The sequence below is a fragment of the Triturus cristatus genome, chromosome 1_2, assembly GCF_964204655.1.
Source record: "Triturus cristatus chromosome 1_2, aTriCri1.1, whole genome shotgun sequence".
In the NCBI taxonomy this organism is placed as follows: domain Eukaryota; kingdom Metazoa; phylum Chordata; class Amphibia; order Caudata; family Salamandridae; genus Triturus; species Triturus cristatus.
Window position 1 is genome coordinate 478,667,177 of NC_140580.1, and position 26,903 is coordinate 478,694,079.

The window sequence follows — 26,903 nt, forward strand, 5'->3', positions numbered from 1 at the left end:
GGATACCATATGCATGTAGGAAACTTACAGCTCCATCGTAAGCTTGAAAACAACTCCGGCAAGTTACCAGACAAGTCACATTGTCTAGCGAAAAGCCACTGTAGTATGCACATTAAGTGGTTATGCCTCAGTTGAAAGATTAGTGAAATGCTGCTCATGACAAAAGTCAACCTTGAGCCACTTACTTGCCTTTCTCCTGGTCTGAGGTCCTTGGCTTGTATAGTTAGGATGCTAAACTGCAAGCTTTCACTTACATCACAAATAGTTTGTGTAGCCAAAATTGTTTTCAAACATTTATATCTGCTAAAAAGCATCCTTCCACTATTTTATAATGGCTCAAGATAAAGTCAAGCCTAGGAGTTGTGATCTACTGCCTTGGCTGGTGCAATAGCCCTGACACAGATCACCCAATAATAAACCTGCCTGAGAAACCCCCCCCCCCCTCAAAGAATCCATGACTTGACACAAACTCTCTCACATTCAGAAAGTTGCTTATAAAATTTACTTTGTGTGCTATCCAACTATCTTCTCCTATAATCAAGGCACACCGGTTTGAACAGTAAAATCAGCTTCTATCCACCATTTAGTATAACGGAGTTCATCTCTTTGGGCAACTGATAAAATGGAAGGAAATAAACTATACATTTTGGTACTTGGACAACAAACAACTAAAAATACATGAAAAGCCAACTTGATGTTCGTTTATCGTGTCGATAAGCTCTTGACATTTCATTGACTAGTTGACCAGACTGTGCGTCTGAAGATGACGGAGTAGTCCGATTCGAGCATGGAACGTCCAGTCACACGTCGGAGATACACTGTTGGGAGGTGCAGGCAGCCCTGGACTTGCGCAGCTTATGCTTTCTTTGAGCTTCAGCAGTACGCCTCGCCATTGAAGTTTGGCAGCATTTGCGAAAAAGCCTGCACCATGCTGGACAGTTCAGTGTGAGGATTTCTCAGGTGGTGTTGATCTATAGGGACTTCAGGGAGGCCTTAATCGTGTCCTTGACCTGCTACTTTTGTGTTTCATGGGAACGCTTTCCCTGAGTGAGCTATCCATAGAAGAGCTGTTTAGGAATGTGTACATCTGAAATTCTAACATGCCCATCTGGGCTTTCATCAGCAGTGTATGAACTGATGGTAGACGAGCTCTGGAAAAAACCTTATCCTGAACTTTGTCCTGCCATCCGATTCTCTGAAGTTTGGGAAGACAGGACACGTAGAAGTGATCAAGCCGTTGTGCATGAATCCAGTAGACAGTCCACATCTCACAGGCGTACAGCAGAATTAGAATGATCACTGCTCGGAAGACCTTTGGCTTTGTTGGTAGGCGGATCACTCAACCATTCAAACATTGGAGCTCAATCTGCTGAAAGCAGAGCTAGCTTTCACAACTCTGCAGTTAAATTCAACATCGACTGGCACAGCTCGGAAAAAGGAACTGCCCAGGTACATGAAGTGATCCATTGTCTGCAGCCTCTGTCCATGGATGGTTCTGTGTATGGAGCGTGGGGAGTTAGCTGGCGCATGACCTCAGTCTTCTTGATGGAGATTAAGTACCCCTGTGCTTAAGCCATGCTTAGTATATCATGTAATAGTGTTGTTCCCTGCATTGACCAATCCACACTAGTGCGATGCCTAGTGCCCGCTAACACAAACCTATCACCCAGTCAAGTATTCGTATTTAGTAATATAGTAGGTGCTAGGTATTGCTGTGGGGATTGTGAGTCGAACACGAAGGACACAATTAGTCAACAAAAGCATTCTAAGAAGATGGGGGGCAAGCTACTAATTCATCCTTTCAACATTGGATGCTGTTTGCTGAAGTAGCCTTTCCAGCAAAGATCTTATTAGTGAAATAACCAAGAAACTAATTTTAGAGACTGCTGCCTGGAATATTTACAAATCCTCTCACATTAGCCGATTCCCCTCCGCCCCCAATTCTGCTTGCACACAAATAACAAAATTAAGGCAAACTTTCCAATTCATGTCCAAATACATGGTGGTTGCATCAAGTTTACTTTGCCCTTCTTTTTATATTTACTAAGACAAATCAATACGGACAATACCTCAAATGAAACCTGTAAACGAAAGGCATTCTAGCAGACTTGCTCTAGGATCAGTCATTATGGTCTGTTAAGGTAATAGAACCTAGAGCGCAGGTTTATAACCAATGTTTGGCAAACCCCTAAGGATTACATTAGTTTGCTTTCCTTCTCAGGAGGAAAGGAGGAAAACTACAAATAAACATACTTTTTATGCACTGTAGAAATTGTCACAGAATCCAACGGTGGATTGCTTTTCAGAAAGAAGTGGTAATAATAATGAGCCCTGAACTCCGTTCTGTCCTACCTTGTGACATGTGATGCAAGCTTGTCACAAGAACACCACTACCTAGGTTCCTACTAATCAGTACCTCTGTGATAACAGAAGCAGAGCTAAAGTGATAGCTATAGAATAAATATCCTATTAATGTCTGCTGCCTGACAGCTGTTGGGCCACACTTCTATTCATAAAATTGTCTTGAACAAGGTAAAAGTAACGTTTCCTAATAAACGTGACATCTAATAAAGGAAAAAATCCTTGTTGAGAGCACTTTTCACCCTTAGTGATAATTGACAAAACCAGTAAATACCGCTTTTCAAAGAAATTAGCTAACAATTTGGCTTTGCCAAAGCTAGTTAGCAATGCTGAACAGCATCGCGAAAAAGAGAACGAAAATCTTTTTTGTCGATGGAGAACAGTACCAATTGCTCTAGACTGGCTCCCATCATACAAAAAGTACTGCACTGGTGGAACCCTCTACCCTGAACAGGCAGCAAAATTATGAAATTACCTGCCAGCAAAGTAGAGAAGCAATGAAGACACCCAGGAAATCAAGGTGCCAGCCAATCTAGTTATATAAACCAGCAGCTTCCGCTCACCTGTATAGGCTGTGAATGATACTAGCACATCCAGACCAGCATGATGGATTTTCACTCAAATGCTCGAATATCCCCGACAGAGCAGTGTCATGGCACTATAACAACAAATTTCTAGACTGCAGTGGCAGCTGTCGCTGTGCCTGAAAACTGGTCCACTGCATCAGTGTGCTAAACACTCGCTGGGCTGCCCGAGGAGCTGAAGAGTATAATCAGAGAATCATAACCCGAAGGGATGAGAGTTGTTAGGGGTGTGTGGCAGTGGGTAAAGGTGTTTTTTCAAGTACGCTCTCAGCCTTTATCCAACAGGTTATGCAAATTGCAACCATAAGGACCACAACCATCTTCCCACATAAGGAGGATATGATCAACAGATGCCACCCTGCCCCATACCTGCTCCAAATACTGGAGCCAAATCTATCCACAAGTATTGTCAGCAAGATCACAAGTACAACCATTTTTCACTCACCTTTATTTCACTTCATGCACGCCATGTGAGAACAGCATTGTCCTGGTTATCATGCACAACAGCGTAATTCTTTCCACACAGGCTTACACAACAAGCCACACTCTTAGAACTGGGCACAGTTATGATGTGAAGTTTGTGTGCAATGATAGAAGACTAGGCCTGGGCGGTAAATTCCGTTCCGCTTGCGGAATTTCACGTTCCGCAGAGAACGCGGAATTGGCCAAAATTCTGCGTTCCGCGGCTTTGTGGAATTTTTTGCTTGTTCGCGTTCTCAAAATGCGTGTTCGCGAGATATTTCCCCCCCCGAGCACGCAAACAGCGATCGCGAACAGGAAAAAAGCATCGCGAACAAGCAATTCCGCGTGTTTTCGGAATTTCTGCGTGTTCTGAGATTTTTTACCGTTTCGCGGAGCTTGGCGTAGCGCGACTAAGCAAATTCTGCCCACCCCTACAGATTACATGATGAGAGTACCAGTCTTACTTCTCATACAAGTGATCGAAACACTTTAGAAAGAGGCAACATAACAGAACATCATCCTTCCTACTAAGCACTCACTGAGACACTGTGAACTAACACATTCTGGTGCCACATCAAATGAATCAAACAGTATATTATGTAAGTGCAAATACAATACATTTGATTGTTGGGGAGCATAATATCAAACCTAAGCATCAGTTAAAGAGGGATGCCAGAACATATATTAAAAATAACAGAATGAGGTCAATGTGAAAAGCAGAATAAGCCTTCAGGTATTATTTAGGCTTTGCCCTGAAATTAACACGGTCTGAAGAATCTAGTGCATTGCTCACTCAACTGAAACAGTTGTTCCTGAATGATCTAGCCAGAATAAGAATAGTCTATCAGTTTACCAGCTTTATTTACATACACTATGCGTTGACTCTAAAATAGGTAACTTTTAACTTGGTTAGGATTGATTTCTAAAATTGACCAGTTTGTAGACAGTAGAGAGTTCCGCTGATCCAGGCATGTAAAAAGCAAATGGGATATTTCTGGATTTAAAATTGTTAATTTCAAATCTTAACTCCACCAATTAAGTTTATATAACACCATTATTTGGCAGCTGACATATGTGAGTAAATAAAAAAAGTAGGTAAATGAGCAAAATAAAACCTATTGATTTTGGGGACATGGATGAAACCCGGATAAAACGGAGAGGAGACAACTGGGTGGGTGGTACTTTATTTCCTAACCTTGGCACTGGCTACATTTAAAATGCTTATGTCAAATCAACACCTATCAAAACTTTCAGCTTCTGAAATCAAAATAAATTTGAATATTTTTTCATTCATCTACACATCCTACCAACAGCTTTAATACGAAAAATATTTTGTAAAGTTTAGGAAACCGATTAAAATAACTGAATGGTTTTGTTGGCTAGGGGTTAACCCTCCATCTAAAATGGACCCTGAACTAGCTCAATTTTAACTGACACTGCTTTAAAAACCACACATCAAAAAACAAACCATACCCGAAAACACCATCTAGTAAAGTATGGAAGAAAGATCCTGGAGGAAAATAGTGCTACTTGGATGCAAGGCCCACTCAAAGCTCATACGAAAAGACACACTAATGTGGCTAAGGTACAACAAGCATTGACAATGCCAACAGTTTTCACCTTTTTAATTCAAGTGCCGAGCTGTTGGCTTTGCGGTGGTCAAGGATGGTTTAAAGACAATCATTTTAAAATTGAGTAAAACAAATCTTAAATTATCTAAAAATTGTACACTGAATTCATTGTTTTCAATTGTTATAAATAGCGCAATTTATTTTTTATATACTTTTCGATCAGGTAACTTTGAAAATGATTTAAAAAATGCAGGTCAAGGCTTAATTTACTTTCCACATACTTCAGCCATGTGCTGCTATGTGGTAGCCCAGGGAGAGGATTTATAGGCCTACAGCAGAGGTTATCATGCGAAGTACATCTTCTGGCTCGGACACCAGCTGAGTGAGTGCAGCAAATGGACCTTCCCACAGTGCCCTAAAAGACTGAGTGGCAAAAATGGTGCCTTCATGCAATATGTGGTATGCAGGAGAGGAAAAAAAAAATAAGTATGATTTCAGCCATATCCCAGAAAACTTTGTTGCTGTGCTTTTCCAGATAAACTTGGAGGGAATTACACTGCAGCAGGGGGTGGGTTGAGGGATGGTAGGGGAGTGAGGGATGGTAGGGGAGTGAGGGATGGTAGGGGAGTGAGGGATGGTAGGGGAGTGAGGGATGGTAGGGGAGTGAGGGATAGTGAATGGGGTTTGGTAATGCAAGGGGGCAAGCAGTACACTAGGGAAAGTGCTAGAAACACATGTACTCTGAAGTTATACTGAATAAAAAATAAAAAAAAGTAGTTCTCTATATGTGAGCAGTGAAATAATACAATTCAAGCACTACAAAGGATTATAAAATAGACCCTTCCCTGGAGGATAACCTAACACAAGAAGAGGCAAGTCATTGCGTAAGAAGCAAGTAGGTGAGAGTGGCAAAGACAACCAAAAGTAAGCCCACTGTGAGTTTACAATAGGTCTTTCGTAATCACATTGTGTGCTGCCTATTAGGCTCGACCTAAAAAGAGAAAGATCTTTAAGTAGCCCTGTCAAAGTCTCAACCTAAATTTATTCAAAAATATTCCTGCCCCTCAAAGCTTCCTAAAAAACTTAAATATAATGCAGAAATCCCAACAAGTGGTCATGAGAAAATAAGAAAAATTCAGGGGGTGAAGAGTTCAAATCACTCTGGACTGAAGAGGGAGGAAACACTGTGGGTATGCACTTGTGTGGCTCATATTTCACCTCCATCAACAATTTGCACAGGGCCAAGATGATGTTTTCCTCATCTTTTCATGAGCCTTTCAGATTCCTTGATTAGAACCCACGTAAATAGTGGATTATGAAAACTAAACATGAGGGCAAATGACTGCAAGAGTTGGGCAGTGTACTATTCTGTATTTTTCTTACAGTGACAAAATAATCAGTCACACAATAACCAAAGCAGATGTTACCCGTAGTGATGTAATCCGAAATGGATCCCGTAGTCTTCCTTCGTCATCTTTCAAATTGTATCCTTCAGCTCTTTTATCCCTCTCACTTATTTTCCACAACTTTATAGTTTTATCTGGAAACAAAAATATAGTTTTACATTTCGGAAATGTATATTCAGAAAAGCATTCAGTCCATAAGAATAAGTATTGCATTAATGTTGCATTTTCATTCTAATATACAACTTGCTGTGCTTATAATTACAGAAAATAAAATCATCATATTACATTAAAATCACCAAAACGTTTTAGATACAAATGAAAATCAATATAAAAGAAAAATGTGCACCTTTTAAAAACGTAAAATTAGCAAATCAATCACTGTGGTGCCTACATGATACAGTACAAGGGAAGTATTTACAAATAAATCCTTTTAACACTCATTGCTACGGAGGTCTATAAACTGGTAATTCCACTCCTCGAAATCTATTTGCACACTGCAGATATAAAGATAAGTGTGGATATTGTATTTAGTCATTTATTTTATCGGACTAGATGTGTTCTGTTGTGCTTTTTGCACAGAACTAATTATTGAATGTGAACCAAGAAAACCTACTAATTCCAAATATAAATACTGTTGGACTTGGCCGACTCTGCAGGCCCACCCCCAAAACTTTGTGCCTTCAATCTCCGGTTCATCTGAATTAGTTTTTGTTGGCCTTAGGACTCCACTCACTTTACCACAGCTAGCCAGTGCTAAAGTGCTTGTGCACTACCTTAAACATTGTAGAAATCACTTACATCCAATTGGCACCTTTAATTTACTTGTAAGCCCCAAGTAAAATGTTACTGCATGTATCCAGGGCCTGTAAATGTAATGATACTGGTGGGCCTGCAGCACTGATTGTGCCACCCATTTAAGTAGCCCTTTTAAACAGGTCTCAGGACTGCAATTGCAGCCAGAGTGTGTGGTTTTAGACTGCTATTTAGTCCTGGCAAAATAAACATTTTGCAAACACAAAGATGATGGACGGAGTTTTTAAAGTTTTCAAACACTCACCCCCGGTTCAGGGAAGACCTGGCTTGGCAGTTTAGGCTGGACTGTTCCCATGAGGCCCAGGGTCAAGACTGATTTGCATATAGCTGGGTCTGAACTGAAGTAGCGAAGTGAGCTAAAGAATGATGAGGGAATTCAACCCAGATCTGTGACTGGTGGCGAGTGTCTAAAAAGTTTCAGCACTCCGTCCATCATCTCTTTGTGTTTGCTTTGTTCGCCCTAAGTTGGCATGGTATGCCCAGACGTGGGTCCCTTGCTCACTTTGCCACTGGATTCAAGCTAGCCTGGCTGATGAAGGGTGTTACCCAGAAACCGGTCCCGGGATGCTTGGTCCCGGGATGCTTGTTTCCGGTTCAGGGAAGACCTGGCTTGGCAGTTCGGGCTGGACTGTTCCCATAAGGCACAGGGTCAAGACTGATTTGCATATAGCTGGGTCTGAACTGAGGTCGCGAAGTGAGCTAAAGAATGATGATGGGTTCAACCCAGAACTGTGACTGGGGGAGGGGTCTGAAAAGTTTCAGCACTCCGTCCATCATCTTAAGGGGTCATCGCAGTGTACACTGAAGTCTCCAGGTGAAGTAAATGTTTCTAAGATAACACACGGGTGGCAACAAGCTTTAAGTTTGATACTACAATTTCCCGTGGGTCCAGGGGGCCAATATACCACGGCTCCTTTCTAACAGCTCTGGGAAGAGTTCTACCTTAAAGATGCACATCTCTGCCCACTCCTCAGAAAGGGTCTCGATTAGGGAGACTTTCACTAAATCCTTGAAAATAATAGCTATTCCTCTGCCTACCCTATTCAGTCTTAGTATGCAATACTTATTAGGAAGGGCTAACGCAATGGAAGGAACTGAGGTGGATTACAGCAAGGTCTCAGGAAGAAATGCTAAATCGGAGGTTGTGGAAGTCAGAAGGCCCCAAATTTCGAGTTTAGGTAACATTCTTACTTAACATAAGAATCCCTTGTAGACCAGAGGGTAAGGGTATTAGGGGCATAGAGGGGTGAGTTATCCTCAGCAAAATAGGCATCACCAGGTGTGCTTGGAGGGTGCATTGCTTCTTGGTCCAGCATAAGGCTTTGGAGGTGGCAGTTTAAACACATTAATGGACCTTCGAGGTGGGGAGGAAATCCTTGCTTGTAGCAACAAGCCTTCAGGGTTGGACCCTTACTCTGGTCTCTTAAGCGGATAAGTTCTTCCGCTGAATAGGTGACTTTAGTATTGTTACTATTTTCTGGGGAGCTAGGAGCAGGGGTCCTTGCTCCCGGCGATGATCGGCCGCAGCAGACTTGCCTTAGACACGCCCGCTGCTCGCGTCCTCGCAGACATCTGCTGTAAATAGGGGACCGGGAGCGCAGCGAGACTGCTAACCCCGGTAGTCCCCAGCTGTAAATAGGAAGTGAGGAAATCTCACTCACTCTCTTCACAACAAACGGAGGACTCTGCAGTGGAATGTAGAGCGAGACTAGTCAGGTTGAATAGGTGAAGGCCTACTCATACAGAGCTACAAATATTAAAAATAATTAAAACAATTCAAGAACTCAGTTTAGAGCATAAAAAGCTGCTGCTTGACTACCATCTATTTCCTGCTCGTCTGCGCCAACATCTGTTCAAGTAGGGGACCAGGCGCTAAGCTAGACTAACCCCTCATTGTCCGCGGGATTGAGTGCCAGATGCAGAGAAGACTCCCAGAGAAGGACCACACAGAGTCTATGACCTGAAAAATAGGCATTATACAAATGAGTCTGTGCTCTGAAGATAGGACTGACCGTTGCAATGGGCACTTTCGGGTCGACATATGATGGAGATCTCGTAAGAATAGCCTTACAGGTAATGAATTCTAGTGTATAGATACCTCTTGCCAGTTCAACGTGATCAGGATAGGGAAAATATGGTCAGCTTTTTATGAGCCTGTGGCCAGGACCTATGCTGCATGTTGGATCATCCAGAACTTTGGTATTAAAGTTCATTTCTTTGGAAATAAAGTCCTCAAATGTAGCGGTGGATCCTCAGCACAGACGTGCGATGCAATGTTCGAGCATGTTAGGTAAAAGCCAAGAGATTCCATGTAGAAGTTCAAAGTCGCGGGAAGAGAAACAAGCACTTGGTTGTAGCAAAAAATGATTAATCTCTTCAGAATGAAGAATGTGTGTAGACAACCTCCCACATTTCTGAGCATTAGGACAGAAAGTTGAAGTCTTTGATCAGGTTGGACTGCTTTTGAGAAGAAATATTCCTCTGTATACATGCTTGGCATAAAGGACTTTCATGGACTTGTAAAAGAAAATGGCTGTAGTGCAACACTTCAGTCAAAATATATAAGATGGTTCTCCATGCCAAATATTTTTTTTAAAATAGTGAAAGGAAGAAAACTGGATATCAATTCTTTATGTGCAACCTCTACCACTGAAGCTAGAGGATAACCTCCTGTCAGAATCCCTATGGTTTAACGGGAGAAGTCTTTTGACGCCATGTCTAGGCAACACACTTCGCGCAAAGAACTGCAGCATCTACATTGTATGTCACTTTACATTTAGTGGCCACATGGATAGATTTGGAGGCACACATCTACGGGCAACATACGACATGCCGTGAAGAAGAAACGACTATTCTGTGAACAAGCATTACTCTGCAACATGTACTGCTTACAAATGTATAAAAGATTCACTCTGCAAAATGTGCTAATTGTGCACAAACAAATTCAAATATCCATTATACGGTGGAATGGGCACAGCATGTGAAATTTTAATGGGCTGACTTAACAGAACTATACATGTTCTAATTCTACAGTATCATCTATTGCAATAATACGATTAATACAAGATCTTACCATTCGTAGAAAGAAGGAAATTGGCAGCATTCTGTTGTGGTAACCATCTAATTTTATTAATTTTTTCCTCAATTTCTAGACTTTTCAGGTAGTCAAATTCTGGTTCGTGACTCTGAAATGTACTGTAAACATTATATTCTCCTCTTGAATGAGGACGGCTTTTATTCTGCAAGAAAAGTTTCCTTCAGTTAAAATACTGAAAACATTATCATAAATATAAACACTGGATAGTACCCAGTTACAAAAATAAAAGATACCTATCTCTACAAATATTCTTATCTATGCAGCATTTTATTAAGATTCTTTAAACTAGCTGCTATATTTTAGTAGCTTCTATTGAAGCTCTCCTAAAAGATAAAAAGTCATTTTACAAAGAGAAAATGCGAACACACATATTACACAGCATTTGAGAGTAATGGAAATGTTTAACATAATACCATTAGCTGTAGTGCAGGATAGAGAATAATAGATATTTTTTAGTTTTGTAGTTTATGTAAAGTGGAAAAAACAAATTGGCAGCACAGAGTTATTGGGGAGTGACGGAGGAGCAGAGAGACCTGAGAGAGTTAGTCTCTAGAAACCATTGGATAGGGCGACAGGGTAACTGGATGGAGTACTAGTATTTCACTTAAAAGGTGAAATAGCGTCTCAGAAAATGGAAGTCTTGAAGTTGATTGAAGAGCAGCATCAACATGTCCAGTTAAGCTTACTAAAAATGTGGTTGTGCAGTGTGTTTAGAGTACTGTACAGGGAGTATGACTAAGTACCGCCTGACTACGTACAAGAAAAACCATACAAGGAGCGGAAAACATGCATCTTCAAGCTCCTTTAAAACACAAGGAACAACTTTTCCATTTTAAGGAAAGAAAAAAGGTAAACCCTTCGACGTTTAGAGAAGAGACTCCAAACCATTTTAAATTAGTTGTTCTAATGGAGAAAAGATACTCTGCAGCCAACCCAAGTGCTTGAACGAATAGTAGGTCTCAAACAGTTTAAGTAGTCCATAGCTAAACCATTGAGAGACCCGTGGAAGTAGCACGGTACTACAGCGTAACCTCTCCAATTGGCAACTGATATAGTGACCCGAAAGCAGGTGTTGCACTGCTGCTGCACTTTAACTACAAAGGAGCCTGCCTACATTTCGGGTGCTGCAGCAGGTCTATGGTGAGAACTAAAGCAAATGTTTTAAGGAAGGGTAGGATGTCTTTAACTGGATACAAGAGAGTAGGAGACCCGTATTGGAACTGTCTTGGCATAATACAGTTCTAACATATTCCAAAACCAGGTGAACAAATGTTAAAGTGTTTCCCCTGAAATAAAATATGCTCAAAGCTGTGAGGACAGAGTTCCTGTTCGCTGTAGCAGAGTTTTTCTCTTGACAAAAGTAATTTGAATGTTAAGTGAACTGGTCTAACACGGTTCTGAAGAGCAGTAAAGAATAGGGCACTGCTGAACTCATTTAGTTTACTAGTAGAAAGTCCAGCTGAGGACAGCTCAGAAGAGCGTTGCCATATTTCTGCCACATGCTGTCTGAATTAATTGAGAGAGAATAAAAGTAATCACAGTGAGGATACATTTCTCTACAATGAGGAAGTCATGACGAGAAAAGACATTTTTCAGAAGAATATATTTATTGATAGCGAACAGGCTGAAAAGTACCTTCTGAGATAATCAAGGGTAGGATGTAATGAGCGAGCAGTCAATTCCATCCCATGGTTATATGACTGAAGACAATACATACAAGTGTTTGTTTAAACAAGGCAGATAAGATTAATGACCACAAAAGTAACCTCTATACACCACATTTAAGGAATATAAAATAAAATGCTACCTTAAAACTTACGTAAAAAGCCTATCATGCACGTAGCGTACAGAACACACAAGTTCCCAACCAATCCACTAAACGACAATCCAGGAAAAGCCATACAAACATTACAGTATAAAGAAAGAATGACCATAACAATCATAAGCCATACTTAAATTACATGAATATATATTTTATTTGCAGTACAGAGGGGGCCATAGAAAGAAAAGGGAGGTCCAAAGTGCGATTTCCTGTGTTAATTTTTTTAGGAAACAAAGGCTGAACGGAACAATACCAAGTTTAGCAAAAAGAGTTTGGTGTAAATCTTTTCAGCCATAAAAGGTAAACGTGGACGGCTGGTCCAGAGCCATGGTACTGTGGAACTAAAGTTTAAAATAAAAAAGTGATCAAACCAGATTGGGTGAAGTGTTTTTTTACTCCTATTGGCAGTTTTAAAACTGCGGGAAAAGCCCCATGGTACCCAAACAATTTGATTGACTGCACAAAACATTTAACAAAGTGATGCAGCCGCCATAGAGAGCTTAGGGACGCAGTCCTGGAGTCCTGAATTTTAAGAAAAAAGGTGAGAGGGTGAGAACACAACCTGACCCACGAGCCCCGTGACCCTCCCATTAATCATTAAAAAAAATGCTGATTTTGTTGGCAGCACCACAGAAGGTCTGTGTGCAACAGGAGTTTGATATCCCATGGTGGGTTGTGCACAGGGCCAGACTTTGCAAATAATACCTGCTGCGCACAAAGGCCATTTGCAGTGGGGGTTGGCTAACCCCTATTATACATGGAAACTGAGTGACTGTATGGGTGAGTGGGTGTCTGCACTGCAGTATGAGTGAATGACTGGGTGTGTAAGTGGCTGTATGGGTGAGTGAGTGGCTCCTTGAGTGGTTGCGTGGACAAGTGGGTGTATGAGAGGTTGTATGTGGACGAGTGGTTCTGTGGATGAGGCCTTCAGTTATGTCATTTGAGATGCCTTCAGTGATGTCACTGACCAGGTCATAAGTGATGTAATATGTGAGGTCATAAGCAGTGCACTACGGAGGAGTAAGTTATAGTTCGCTCAGGTAACTAGAACTGCTGATTTTCTATGGTTTTGTACGAGGGAAATCTGAGCCTAACTAGAACGTCCCCGTAACTTTTGGCTTTTTCAGTGAATTTCTCTGTTTTTTTAAATGCTATTTCCCAACGGTAACCTTTGCGAGTGGCTGCGTGAGTGTCAGGGTGGCTGTGAGGGTGAGTGAATGTAGGTGAGTGGGTGGGTGGGCGCGTGGATGGATGGGCGAGTGGGTGGCTGGGCGCGAGTAGGTGGGCACGCGAGTGAGTGAATCAGAGGGTCTGTGAGTTAGTGCTTGAGTAGGTCTGAGAGGGGGTAGGAGTATGAGTGATTCTAAATGGGTCAATGAGTGTCTGATTGGGTCTGTGTCATTTTTCACCTTTCTGCTTGTTTCTGCATCTTGCTGCTCGTTTCTGACCTCTATTTTGCCTCTTTCTGCAGATGTTTATTTTGCCTCTTTCAGCTCATTTCTGACCTCTATTCTGCCTTGTTCCTCACTTTTATCTTGCTTCCTTATGCTTCTTGCAGACCAATATTCTGCTAGTTTCTCATCTTTATTTTGTCGCTTACTGCTCTTTTCCGTAGGACCTGAGACCATTCCAAGTACCTCCGCAAATCTTTTTTAGGACGCTTGCTGCTATTCAATGTCATATGCAGCACTCCTCATTTGGATTATCTGTAAGAAAGTCCAAGTACAACAATTTCTTAATTACAGGCTACCCAATAATTTTCAGGTCTATTGGTTTGAACTTTTCAGTCCTCCCCAACTTAGTTTAATCTCATTATCAAATCTGATGGACTATATTGGAACTGCATTCTGGCCATTACTTCTGTCTGTGTTATGAATGACTACTTTATTTGCAATTACTTCTTTGTTCTCCACGTAAGCCTCTATGGGTCTCAAGGCTACTTTAACTTGCACTTAATCTGTTGCCACAATTGACCTTCTTTCATATGTAGAGCATGAAAAAACATTTGGGTAAACCTGCCATTTTGTTTTCACAGCATTAGGACTGTTCAACAAAGGCCTTGCTTCCACCTCAGAGTTGAATGGAAAAAAAACCTGAAAGTGTGTGGCCTCTTGCTTTACTTCTCCACATTTGTGTTCTTTCTGCTCTGCCGGATTCTTCCAGCAATCACTTCTGGGGGACTCAGGCTGCATAGCAGGGATCTCTTTCTTCCACTGGGAATTTAAATCCAAACCATCATAGCTTAATCGGAGACCCTGGTAGGAAGGCCCACTCTTTTTGACACATCTCTGAAGGTCCCGGTTTGGCTTTTTCGACCAGGGAACCAGGTGTTTGGTTGTATACTGTCTGAACAGTTGCAACATTGCTCAAACATGCTCTATATTTTTGTCCAGGTTTGCTTCATATGAACAATTGTTTGGCCCAGCATGCAAGGGGCCATACACCACTAGCCTCTCCATTACATCCTTCTTTCTTTTTGCTTTGAAAATTCTAGGAAATTTGTCAAAGCTCCAGAGAAGCGCATCCACATCTCAGTCTAATAGCCAAACACCATGAACATGTTATGTATGCATTCAAAATTTAATTTGAGAAGAACCAATTCTGTGTGGTATAGGTTACACAGATCCGGAAAAACAAGAAAGTGCTACTATAAGTATTTTAAAAATGTAGTGCTTTCCCGTTATGAGTGAGCATAGCGAAAGGATGAATGTTTACCACAGACACAAAATTATCAATTATACCTGGATTCTCAAAATGAAACTCCTAGTATTTCAGAGCATATTAATCTATGAATGATCCCTAGCTAGGCTACTAAAGACTAGTAGTCACACTAGAATACATATGGATAAATTTGAGAAAGACAAAAGGTGTGTCCTGTATATTTAATAATCTGTAAAGGTCCAGAGAAATGGATTAAACAGGTATAGGCAAATGAAGATGCAAAGAAGGCTGAATATAAAGAACTAAAAAAGCACTGACCTCTTGCTCTCTTTGGAATATAACAACTCTGCCACCTTTGTCTCCGGTTGCAAGAAGATCACCAGTCAAATTGAACTCAACTGTTGAAATTATGTCAGCTGTAAAAATCAATTGAACAGTAAAATAATCGTTCATGAAGTTAACTACAGATTTACATTGAACAGTTGACGTAATTTGGAGCTCACAAAGAAACTGATTCAAATACAATTAAACAAATTTACTAACAGAAGACATTTAAGGAATGGAAAGACTGGATTTGAATTTTGCAAAATCTAACAGACAAAGTTAAATGAAAGCTACTCAGGTGAAATATGATCAATTCAAACTTTTCCAATACCACCATGTTAGATGTGGTAGTTAAAGCAAACGAAGCATAAAATAATTGAACTGCATTTGGTTAATAAATGTTATGCATGATCTCAATCACCCAACTCGAGTGAGATTTGGTGATTAATTTAGACAGATTTAATAATTTCAAAAACAATACAAACCTTCTGTATGCCAAATCATGTTATGGCCACAACAGACATCAAGAATAATTTCCAAACACTGCTAACATTAAACTAATAATCACGCTACATCCCAGCTTGATCTTTCAAGCGGATCATTCTGACCAACCCAAACATAGGATCTTCCTTTGTACAAGTCATCCTATTTAATGTAACTTTCTGAAAATTAGAAAATGTTTTTAAATTCAGATTAATAATACATTGTTTATTTTTGCCAAATGAAATGGAATAGCATTCCAATGCCAGAAGGGTAACATACCCTCCTAAGATTTCAATATCTATTAAGCTATTATGTAAGCCTTGCTCTAGAGGGGCCCATATTATGCATCTTTCTCAATAAAATCGAGAGCTGCAAAGGTGTACAGAATGAAACTAACTCTGAACAAAACCAGACACCATGAAAAGGTAGCCAGCACCACTGCAGTAACGTGCTGACCACGTAATACCAGTCATCTGAGGCAAAACACACAACATTAAAGGATCTGGAGTATTTAAAAATAAAAGCAATGGTAAATCAAAAAGCCAATGGTAGCTTATGGGATCCGCTAGCCTGGGCTTGACTGGAGTTGATGGAAGCCAGACGCTTTATCAAATCAAATCATGTAGTCTTTATTTTCGATTAAAGTCATCATAAAAGACAATACAATGTAAAAAAGATTTCCGTGCAAGTAAAAGATAAAAACATTTCTGAGATAAAAACAAGATAATAACGGAATAAAACACATCACTGGGTGCCTTTATGTCCTATTTCTAATGATCCAAACCCAACCTAAAAATTTGGCCACAGCGATTACAATAGATTCGCTGGTGTCGAATCTTAGAATTCTTAGTGCCACGAACCCCACCCTGGTGCCCATATTGCGACAAATGGGTTTGAGCCATTTCGCCCGAGGGGCTGCGTAGGCCGGGCATGCGAAAAATATGTGACCAACAGATTCAACACAATCAGTACACCAGCGACAGGATTCACTCAGCTAACCCTTCCAGCTTTTGGTAAACAATCTGGTAGGTAGGTAGCCAACCCTTAGTTGGTGAGAGAGTTTCCTGTCACTGGACCTACTAATAATATCCCAATAGTCTTCTAAAAGTGGGACATTTTTTCGCTCAAGGATCCTGCCGGTCAATGACTCTGCCAGAATTTGGGTTGACTGTTTCTGGTATAACTGGGACCAGTAGAGACCTTTAAATAGTTTTTTGGGGGTAAAAAGGTTATTAGCAGGGTCAGACCATAGATTTCCCAAGCCCATAGATTCCAAAAGCAATCTAACTTGCTTAAATCAAACTATGTTTCCAGAACCCAAAATAGAACGAACATCTAGAAATAACTTGGCATAGGAGGCTAATTCCGGGGTAGTCCACAGTCTTCTCCATAGGGCCAAAGGTTTGAACCGGGCAATGTCTTCAATTGAGCGACAACCAAGATCCAGTAATAATGGTTTCACTGGACTTGAACTGGGGAGGCCCGTGAGGTTGTTCAGAAATTTATTTTGCACCTTGACCAAAGGGGATAGGTCGGGAAAACGCCAGAGTTCTGCGCCATAAAGAATCGCAGAACTGATCCTGAAGTTGTAAATCTTAATTGCTGGGCCTATCCTTTTGGTCTGTGACAGTCTCTGTTCTTTTACCAAACAACCTGAAAGCTGAGCAAACTTAACCCCTTCCCCGCTCATGACGGAACCGTTCCGTCATGAGCCACGGTTGGCGTGTGCTCATGACGGAACGGTTCCGTCATGACAATCCTGTTGGCGGCCGCTCCGCCTGCGCGGCGCTGTTTCCCCGCCTGTGCGGGGCGACAACGCAAATGGGCGGAGTCATGACGGAACCGTTCCGTCATGAGCACAGCTCAACTGTGGCTCATGACGGAGCGGCTCCGTCATGAGCACAGGCCCACCGCGCTGCCCCCCTGCCCCCCCCCAGCGCTGCAGCGGAATGTCCGCAGCAGCGAAGGGGTTAAGGGATAAGATATCCAGCTCATTTTGTTTTCCAGAACAATCCCCAAATAAGTCATAACGTTCGTACGTTCAATCATTTCGTTATTCATCGTAACATGACCTGCCACGCTTCTTCCTTTATTGAAAACCATATCCTTGGTTTTAGAAACATTTACTTGCAGATCATGATCGAGACAAAAGGTGTCAAATTTGTTCAAAGCTGCCTGTAACCCCATCTGAGTCTGAGACAATAACAGGGTGTCGTCCGCAAACATGAGCAGTGGGATCTTAGTACCACCCAAGGAGGGGGCGTCAGTTGAAATAGATGAAAAATACTGCACAACTCTATTTATGAATAACAAGAAAAGAGTTGGCGCTAGGACGCACCCTTGCCTGACACCCCGATTTACTTTAAATTTATCAGTGACCTGCCCTTGGTTTCCCCAGCGAACTTGGGCAAAGTTTTCATCATGCAACCTGATAACAATATTCAAGAGGTCGGCGGGCATCCCTAGCCCAACTAGAACCCCCCCCATAGTTTTGTCCTAGGAACTAGGTCGAATGCTGACCTAAGGTCGACGAAGGCAGCATATAATGTGCCGCCGCCTAAATAGACCGTTTTCCAGACGATCAATTGGAACCTAAAGACCTGGTCAGTGGTACTAATGCAGGATCTAAATCCAGCCTGCAACGGCGATATAATGTCCTCCTGCTCAATCCATAACTGGATTCTTGCCAAAATCATCCTGGCGAGGATTTTTTGGATCGAGTCGATTAAACTAAATCGGGCGATAGTTCCCTGGGCACGAGCGATCACCCTTCTTAAAGATGGGCAATATCTCGGCACCTTTCCACGATTCGGGGATAGCTGCCCCCTTTGCTAAAGCAGTGGCCAAGAAGGCGATATAAGGTACCCAGTTGCTTTGATCAAATTTGAAAAGGTCCGCCGGGACACAGTCAATACCCGGGGCCTTTCCACTAGGTATCTTGCTTAAAGCCATCTCGACTTCTTTACAGTTGAACGAAAAATTTTGGAGGGTAGACATATCCCGGGAAATTTGGGGAATTGTCTCTTCAGCCAGGTTGGTATCAGAAAACTGGGACTCAAAATGCTCCACCCAAGTCTCAGGAAGAACATGGTTTGAGGGAGCCTGCGAACTCAGGGAATTCCCCCACTTCACAATGGGCCAAAACTTAGTCAAATTTTTTTGTTTACTGGCAACTAAAAGATCATGCCAATGATCATTATCCCATTCTTGTTTGGCCATAACTTTGGCCTTACGATAGTTACCCCTAGCTATTCTAAAATTGACCATGTTTTTAGATTTAATAGCAATTTTTAATTTGCCATAGAGCTCTCGGCACAATTTGTTATACCATTGATTGCGCTTGGGTTGGATAGGTTTCTTTACTTAGCTGGGTTTGGAAAAAAGAGCCTTTAGACCCATCAACAAAGTTTCATGAATATGCGTAGTCTCCCAAATAACAGCTTCTTGGTTTTGGAGTGAGTGGAAGGCTTCCAGAGCATCTGTGAATTGTGAACTAATTCCAGCTAGAACAACACTGTCAATAACTACCCTTTCCCAGCGCACTCTCCGTTGATTATTTGTAAGGAAGGCATCTGCAGTAACTATCTCAGTTTGTTCGTTGCTGCGGCGGTCTATACAAGACAGAATACTCAGTACTAGGGGGTTGTGGTCGCTCTCAGGGCGATCTAAAATCACCATGTCTTTTAGAGTAGACCAGAACTCCACTTTAACAAGGGCATAATCAATTCTGCTGCGGCGAAGGCCATCAGCAAAGGTGTCACTACCCTTTTTGTCTGAGTTTGTCCGTCCGTTAGCCGCCCTAAAGCCGTGCCCCATTCACAAACTCATCCACTGAATAGCAGATTCAGTCCACTTCTTGATGGGTGGGAGGTCAAGGGGGGGAATATTCCATAAAGCATCCACTTCCATAGTAAGTGAATCCCAGGCAGTGTTCAAAGGCTCGAAACAGCAATTCAAATCCCCCACTATTATAACATTGATACCGGGGTTAACTGTTTCCAAAAACCCATCTAAATTGTAAAAAAGTATTAGTGCCGCGACCTCCAGGTTGACCTCTGTTGTAAACATTGATAATCATAATATCTGGATCATTGTTGAGGTGCAACAAGATTATTAGAAGATCTGGACTGTCTACGGCCAATTCAATAGGTCTACACTTAAGGGTTTGCCTAACCCAGATACTAAGACCTCCCGAAGGTCGGCCCCTTGCCCCACTAATAGCCCCTTTATGAAAATTGATAAAACCAGGTGAGTATACCGGGTTCACTGCCCACGTTTCCGGAAAAACCAGAATGTCAGATTTGTCCACCCAGGTAGACCACTCATGTATTGTGGTTTTACTCCTTAGGCCAGCAATATTCCACAAGACCAAATAAGGAGGGGGTGGTCACTGTCAGCTAGCAATTGGACCAGGTGCGAGACCAGGGGGGCAGTGTAATTTACGATCTTGCCGGGAGCTAAGCACTCTAGCTCACCGGGGCAAGGTTCTAGGTGCATAAGATTTGATCTATCATATCGAATCATGCTAGCATGTGAAGCGGTCTCTAAATCAGTGGGTGAAGGGCTTAAATAATTTGTACCCTGTAAGCCCTCAGGAAAATCCAGAACTGACAAAGGGGGATCTAAATTACTACGGGACATATGGGATGGAATACATACAGTGTTAGGACGCTTACCGCCAATACCCATAGGTCCCTCCATAAAACAACTACAAGTTATGTTCCCCAAACAAGCAGAACTTCCAAAACCATTTTCAATTGCACTGGCAGGGCCTAAATTGATATTATTATTAGCCAGTCAATCTACCCCTTCCATACTGCTCAAAGGACCGAAATAATTAGACAAAGGGAGATGGAAGTCCAATCTGGGTGGACCTCGATGGCCTCTATAGACCCTTTCCCATCCAACTGGCTGAGCGTAGTGTGTATCACAGGGGGCAATAGGGTAAAAATGACTCAAATCAAAAGTGGATATTCCTCTGGGGCTCATGATGTTGGGGTGACAGCATATGTGCCTCACTACTCTGGGGTCCCTCAAGTTAATGATTATACAATCACCCTCCACATCCTTTGGTTTAGTGCCTAGCCAACTCACCCTTCGTACAAACAGAATTTTAGCACGAAGGTTAGGGGGCAGAGGCCTGTTACCATTAAGCCAGTGAATAACCTTGTTCTTAAGCTCACTATGAGGCTCTATCTTGTCTTGGGAAATCCTCGGAACACCTGCCAAAATTACCGTATAGGGTAATGACTCGGGAGGAAGATTAATACAGGGAAGTTTGGAAAACGAGCCATCGCTATATTAGTCTCATTATTGGGATCATTTGTAACCAACTTCTTCTTCCTACCGACTCCAGTTAGTGTGTGGGCATCTTCCCCAGCAGGGTCCAGGACAGGACTATTAGCAGGTTCTATGTATGCAGAGCGGTTAGGGGATTTGCTATCCAAAGTAGGGGGAATGGTACCATTTGGGACGATCTTTGCTTTTGCAGCAATACCAGGGGGTGGTATAGTCCTGGGACCTAGCAGGGGCACTAGGGTTTTTTCCAAAATGGCCGTATTGGCAAGCACGATACTTTCCAATTTCCCTAGGTTTGTAATGAGTTGCTTAACTCTCTCATGTATTGGTAGCAGGAATGATTTTAGCAGTTGTTCAAGGGTTTCCAAAAATCCATTAGGTGGTGAGTTAGCACAAGACTGACTAGATGTGGTCTTGTTGTGCAAAGGACTGACATGAGCTGGAGAGATATTGCGATGGATAGAAGGTTGGGTTATTTTGAGTGAAATAGCGGGTATGGACACTTTGGCACGTCTACCCTTGTTTACCCCTCCTGCACGTTTTCTTTTTCCAGTAGTAGGCTGTGTCGTACTTCCCTTATCCAGAATGACATCAGGTGATTTTTCTGTAAGGGGCAGTAGGAGATTAATACTAGGTTTCACAATGGGAGGTCTGGACTCTAGGATGGATATGCTATCAGGGGTGGTGTCCAGGGTGCTATAATTTGTCAAGTCCAGCCCCACAATCTCAGTACTAGGCGCCGGGACAGAATCGGATTGGAGCAACCGGCACTCAGGGGAAACAGCAGACATTATTTTACCCAGGGAAGATCTTTGCCGTTAAATCCAAGGACAATCTTTTTTCAGTAAGGATAATTTCGTGCTCAAGGACACGAACGGCTCTGGAGATAAAATTATCAAGAGTCCCTGATACCGTACCCCCTGTACTGTCCTGGGCGATCTTTCTCCCAGACCTTAATGAGGTTGCCATTTTCTAGCGTGACGTGTATATTATATCAGCAACAGCACCAGCAACAATGTCGACAACAAGTAAGCCCTTGGACACGCGATATATGGCTAGAACTATCACACACTTAATGATATCAAAATATCAAAACAGAGCGCCACAGACTAGACAACAATTTCGTGGTGAGGGCACAGGAGAATATAATAATGTCTCACTTCAATAATATACTACCAGGTTCGCTGTTGTAAGAGGGGTGGCCCGTCCCGGCCTCTACTGGCCTCGAACGGCCACAAACGGTCCCGCCCTTGTCCCGGGCTTCTCCCGACGGGGGCGGGAAGAGGAGTCAGCTGATGCGGGTTACGGGGCTGCAGGTCCTCGCAGTCCCGTCCGCAGCGTCTACCCGCCAGCAGCAGTCTGTGAAAACCGGTAACAGTTCCAGGGCACGAAGTGAAGTAAAAGCACACAACAGAGATGATCTGGAACACAGGGCTCCCACAGCGAATGGCTCCCGCGAAGCGGGGGCCGTGAGAGTCTATAAGGCCACAGGCGACGGGGCGGGAAGAGGAGTCAGCTGATGCGGGTTACGGGGCTGCTGGTCCTCGCAGTCCCGTCCGCAGCATCCACCCGCCAGCAGCAGTCTGTGAAAACCGGTAACAGTTCCAGGGCACGAAGTGAAGTAAAAGTACACAACAGAGATGATCTGGAACACAGGGCTCCCACAGCGAGCGTATCTTTAGACAAAAGACCACAAAGCGGTTGTTCCCTTATACGTTTTCTATTGAGAGGCACGATTATTCCACCCGGAAGTACCAGCACCACTCTGGAAGCGATCATGAAAGATCTGAACAGAGACCTGCAGACATGTCGAGCCTCTGCCCTCGGGCAGGCAAGGGGTCGATAAAACACCTGGGGCTGGAGGTGATGTCTCCAAGCGTCAGAAAATGAAAATAAATGCAAAGACTGTCAAGGATCCTCCTCTGTAGGAGCTGCACAGAGAGGCCGTGCCTTGCACAGAGAGCTTTATCTTTATCCACAATGACGCTGAAGTAAGTATGCTGTGGCGAAGCAGGGGTCCAAAGCAAAATTACTATACACTTAAGGCAAGGAAGCCTAAGATGTCAGAGTGTGTAGGTGCTGTCCTGCTAATAAAGGTTAAACCTGTTGGCTTAAATATGGCAGGGAAGAAAATAAGACTACTTTACCCCAAAGCTATCCTGCTCCAAAGTGGACATGAGAGACTTATGTGGAGGCTCTGCTGAAGACACTCCGCTTTCTCGGGTTGAAAAGACCTTGATGTGGTCTAATATTTGCTTTATACACATATTTAGGTGAAACTATCTCCTCTGAGGTATCAACACTTGAACACTGAAGAGAAGTCAGAGTTGTCAGCCCCCGAGGATTACCAAGTGGAGAGGGAACTTGAAAGGACAGAACAGAGCAAGAGTGCTGAACTCACACTGATGTAAGAGGTGCCGACCTTTAACTAAAACTGGAGAAGAAAAAGACCTTAGTAAATGGATGAGCACACAATGATGGGTGCAGAATATTTCAGCATAGATGTTGGCAAAGTTGATACAGGTCAGGATGACTGCTGTGATCAAGTAACTACTGGCTGTTCTGCTTGGTGACAAGGATGGGCTGTGAGGAATAAACAGGAGGTTGGGTGGCACTGTGAAAATGTTTTTTTCTGAGACTGAAGGGAGTAAATGGACTCTACAAAAGTGCATATGACGGGGTTGAGATTAGCAGAAAATTACTAATTTTGCTCAACCTGTACCCAGCCAAACAAGAGATGCTGGATTTGAAGCGAGAAATGGGAGATGATCGAAGTAGTGGGTATCTGAATTATGCTACTAATAGAAGGGGGGCTTTAATGGAAAGACCTATGTGTTTCCACACATCAAGCCTGGAAAGGCACTCCTCGATGACCTGGAATATGGTTCAAGCCAGACTGTTAGTTGTGTGGTACTGATTCATGGGGTCAAGTCTGAGGTGTAACTATATCCATCTGATGGACGCCTGAGGGTGACTGTCACTTTTTCTGTGGAATGAGGGAGCTGGAAGAGTATGAATTATAGCTTGAAGCCAGATTCCTGCTCTCTCCACTTTCCCTCAAGTGTTCAGTGAGCACAATTATTATCAGCAGCAGTTTTGTGCAAGATTTTGCTTATCTGAAATGGGTGATGTTGTGTTGTTTTCTCTGACATTAATGACACCATTCCTATGACGATGTAGGTGTTCTGCTTTCTCTTAATACACTTAAACCGAAAAGCACTACACATTTTTAGATTCAGTGAGAAACACATTCTTTGACGTTGCGGCAACTGAAGGGAAAACGGTTCTCTTTACAATGCAGGGCACATGCAGCCGGCCATCTTCACCTACTAAAATACCAGGTGTCTGGTGCTAAAACGTGGTTACAGAGGAACTCCGATAAAGACAGATTTTCTCACAGCCCTACTGATAATTAAAATGGCACACAATACACACCTATTCTACCATAATCTTTGGTCACACGTATTCTGTACCTCAGACGAAACCCAAAATGTGCAACTTGGACACAAATCTACATCTTGACTCAATCCAAATTTTAAGGGTTCAAATCAAAACAAAGCACAATGCCACAAATCCTCGCCAACTGGTCACGTAGAAATAAAGTAACTTTCAAGCAATGAAAATTAATCTAACATGGAATACAACATTATCTATTTCCTTCTTTTCCAAACCATTTGAACTGCCCAATTACACTGAGGAAACCAAACTTTCAAGAAAATAATCACCAATAACATGAGTTCAAGAATCTATCTGAAAGATGATCAACGCTTGATATGCAATACAAAAATGGAAACAACAACAAATATGTAACAGATAACAGTAACCCTACTGGGTGAAATCTTTTTCAAAAACGCTCCCACAAGCTCCGCAATTAAAATATTTCAAGATCATCTCCAAAAATAAACACAAAGATTATGGAAACAGAGGTCCTCGCATGCTCACTAAATCAGCCTTAGTTCGGAAGACATTAATAATACCCTTTATCATACCCATCATAATCCCACCATTAGTCTAGCCCTGCAGGTACAATCAACAAGAATGTTCTTTCAAACAGGTAGACCCAAGAACTAAACCCCAACATGCTCTTGTAACTAAATCATTACTTGACACATGATTGCACATAACTATACACCTGAACTAATTTATAACTGCCATTGAGGCGGAGGATCGAAATAAAATTACTCAGTCCTGGTGAGACTTTTTGATCACCTGTCAATTTTCCAATTTAGAGATAAACCATGCACCATCATCCATCACTGCATGAACAATATATACCTCACAAAATATGCCCTCTAAAGTATTGCAAGGAATAGTCAAGTAAACAATGCCTAACCCTTTAACAATAAACCTGCATCCACTTAACTTACAACCCTCGAATCACATTTATTGTGAAAGAGAACCCTGGCTAGAGGAAACATTGTATGTATGTATTGGTATTTATATACTGCAAACCTAGCTATGACATAATGGAGCACTGTACATAGGTGTTGGGGGATGATACAAAACTGTATAGAGAGTATTTCACACATACACATTACATTATTTTGGGGGGGATACAGGGAGATTAAGTAATTGCTCAGAATCACACAATGTCTAGTCAAACAAGGGTGAGATTTGAGCCTGGGTCTCCAGTTTGTTTCGTCAGCCAGCAGTTCTAGCTAATAGGCTGCATCCCACCTTCTCTCCGTTTCCAATTCTTCTTCTACAGAGCTAGATTGGAATGATCTGCCCGATAGCCAGGACCAGAAAAGATACTTTCATGTTAAAACTGTGCAAAGAGATATGATATTCATAGCCCATAAGGGGTTGCCTGCAATGTATTAAAAATAAGTTGTAATCTGTGATGCTCTTAGTCTTCGGTTCTCTCTCCTCCATAACTGCATTTCCTATTCCATCACACCTGGATTATTAGCAGTCTCTTTCTCCTTTGTAACTTTGCCTTGACCTCATCATATGAGAAGGATATGGTTTTAGTTTTTGTTAGGTCACTTTTACTGTTTACTTACTATGTATTAAATACTTTTTTTGTACTATATTTATTTTTTATTTACTTTGTATTATTCTACTTTGCATTATTCTTTTTTGTAAAATCAATAAAAACTATTTGAAATTAAAAAAACTTAGCGAAGTTCAAGTGTGAGCATTCCCATCCCATGCATAACCCACATTCTAACTCAAACTAATATAAAAAAAGAAAAATTAAAAAGCCAAGCATTGGCAAAGCCAAATGGGTGTGGCGTTTGATAAGTTTAGGAGCGGCCATATCTTTGGTAAGAAGGGAAAGCAAAATGAAAGAGTAAGGACTGCTGAACAAATAAAAGAGAAGAGATGGTTTGCAAAGCCAACAACAATTTCTTTACCCAAGTAGTTGAAAGAGATGGAACGAAAGTAAAGCCCAATAGTAGGGCCACAGCAGGCAAAAAACATGAGTATGCAAAAGGGATGACAAAGAAGCAATAACAAAACCCATCATACCTGAAATGATGAGCTAGCAAAAAAATAAAAATAATAACCAAGTGGTTGGGAAAGTCCATTGGTCTCACTTAAGTCTCATGGCTCAATGGTTTAAGCTTTGCTGCCAGATGCTCCGACAAAGCAAACAAGAGACATTGGGCTTCTTTCAACATTAAAATATAGAAAATAACACTTTTCATACTTTCAAGCTAGCCATCAGGTCACTTGGCCATCTTGAAAGCATAGAAAGTAACATTTGTTGGAGTATGAAAGATGGCTGGCTGCTGTAATTTTAAAAGCACCTGGCATTTACAAATTCAAATAGCAGGGATCAACATGAGAAGAGAGGCAGGAGAGCATAAAAGGGAATAGAGGAGCTCAGCAACAAGTTACAACAGTGCTTTGCATCAGAGACAATAAGACAAAATTACTACAGGTGGGCAAAAATAGATGAGGAGCTCAGGGAGCTCAGGTAAAGAGCACAAAGGTATGCTGACAAAAGAAAGGCAAGAAGCAGGAACGAAATGTGCACTCCCACGGAGAGCTAAAATACAAATGACTAAGAAA

At 42.0% G+C, this 26,903-nt stretch overlaps 1 protein-coding gene across 2 annotated transcripts in view; it reads right to left on the bottom strand.

Annotated features, from left to right (window-relative positions):
- Nucleotides 1-26,903, bottom strand: part of PPP2R2D (protein phosphatase 2 regulatory subunit Bdelta) — a 145,056-nt gene that overhangs the window by 39,462 nt on the left and 78,691 nt on the right. For both annotated transcript variants that reach the window (XM_085606204.1, XM_085606205.1), the window contains 3 exons: nucleotides 15,096-15,193; nucleotides 10,271-10,436; nucleotides 6,406-6,518 (listed from right to left, as the gene is read on the bottom strand). In XM_085606204.1, coding sequence (XP_085462330.1) covers nucleotides 6,406-6,518; nucleotides 10,271-10,436; nucleotides 15,096-15,193 — 377 coding nt within the window. The remainder of the gene's footprint in view (nucleotides 1-6,405; nucleotides 6,519-10,270; nucleotides 10,437-15,095; nucleotides 15,194-26,903) is intronic.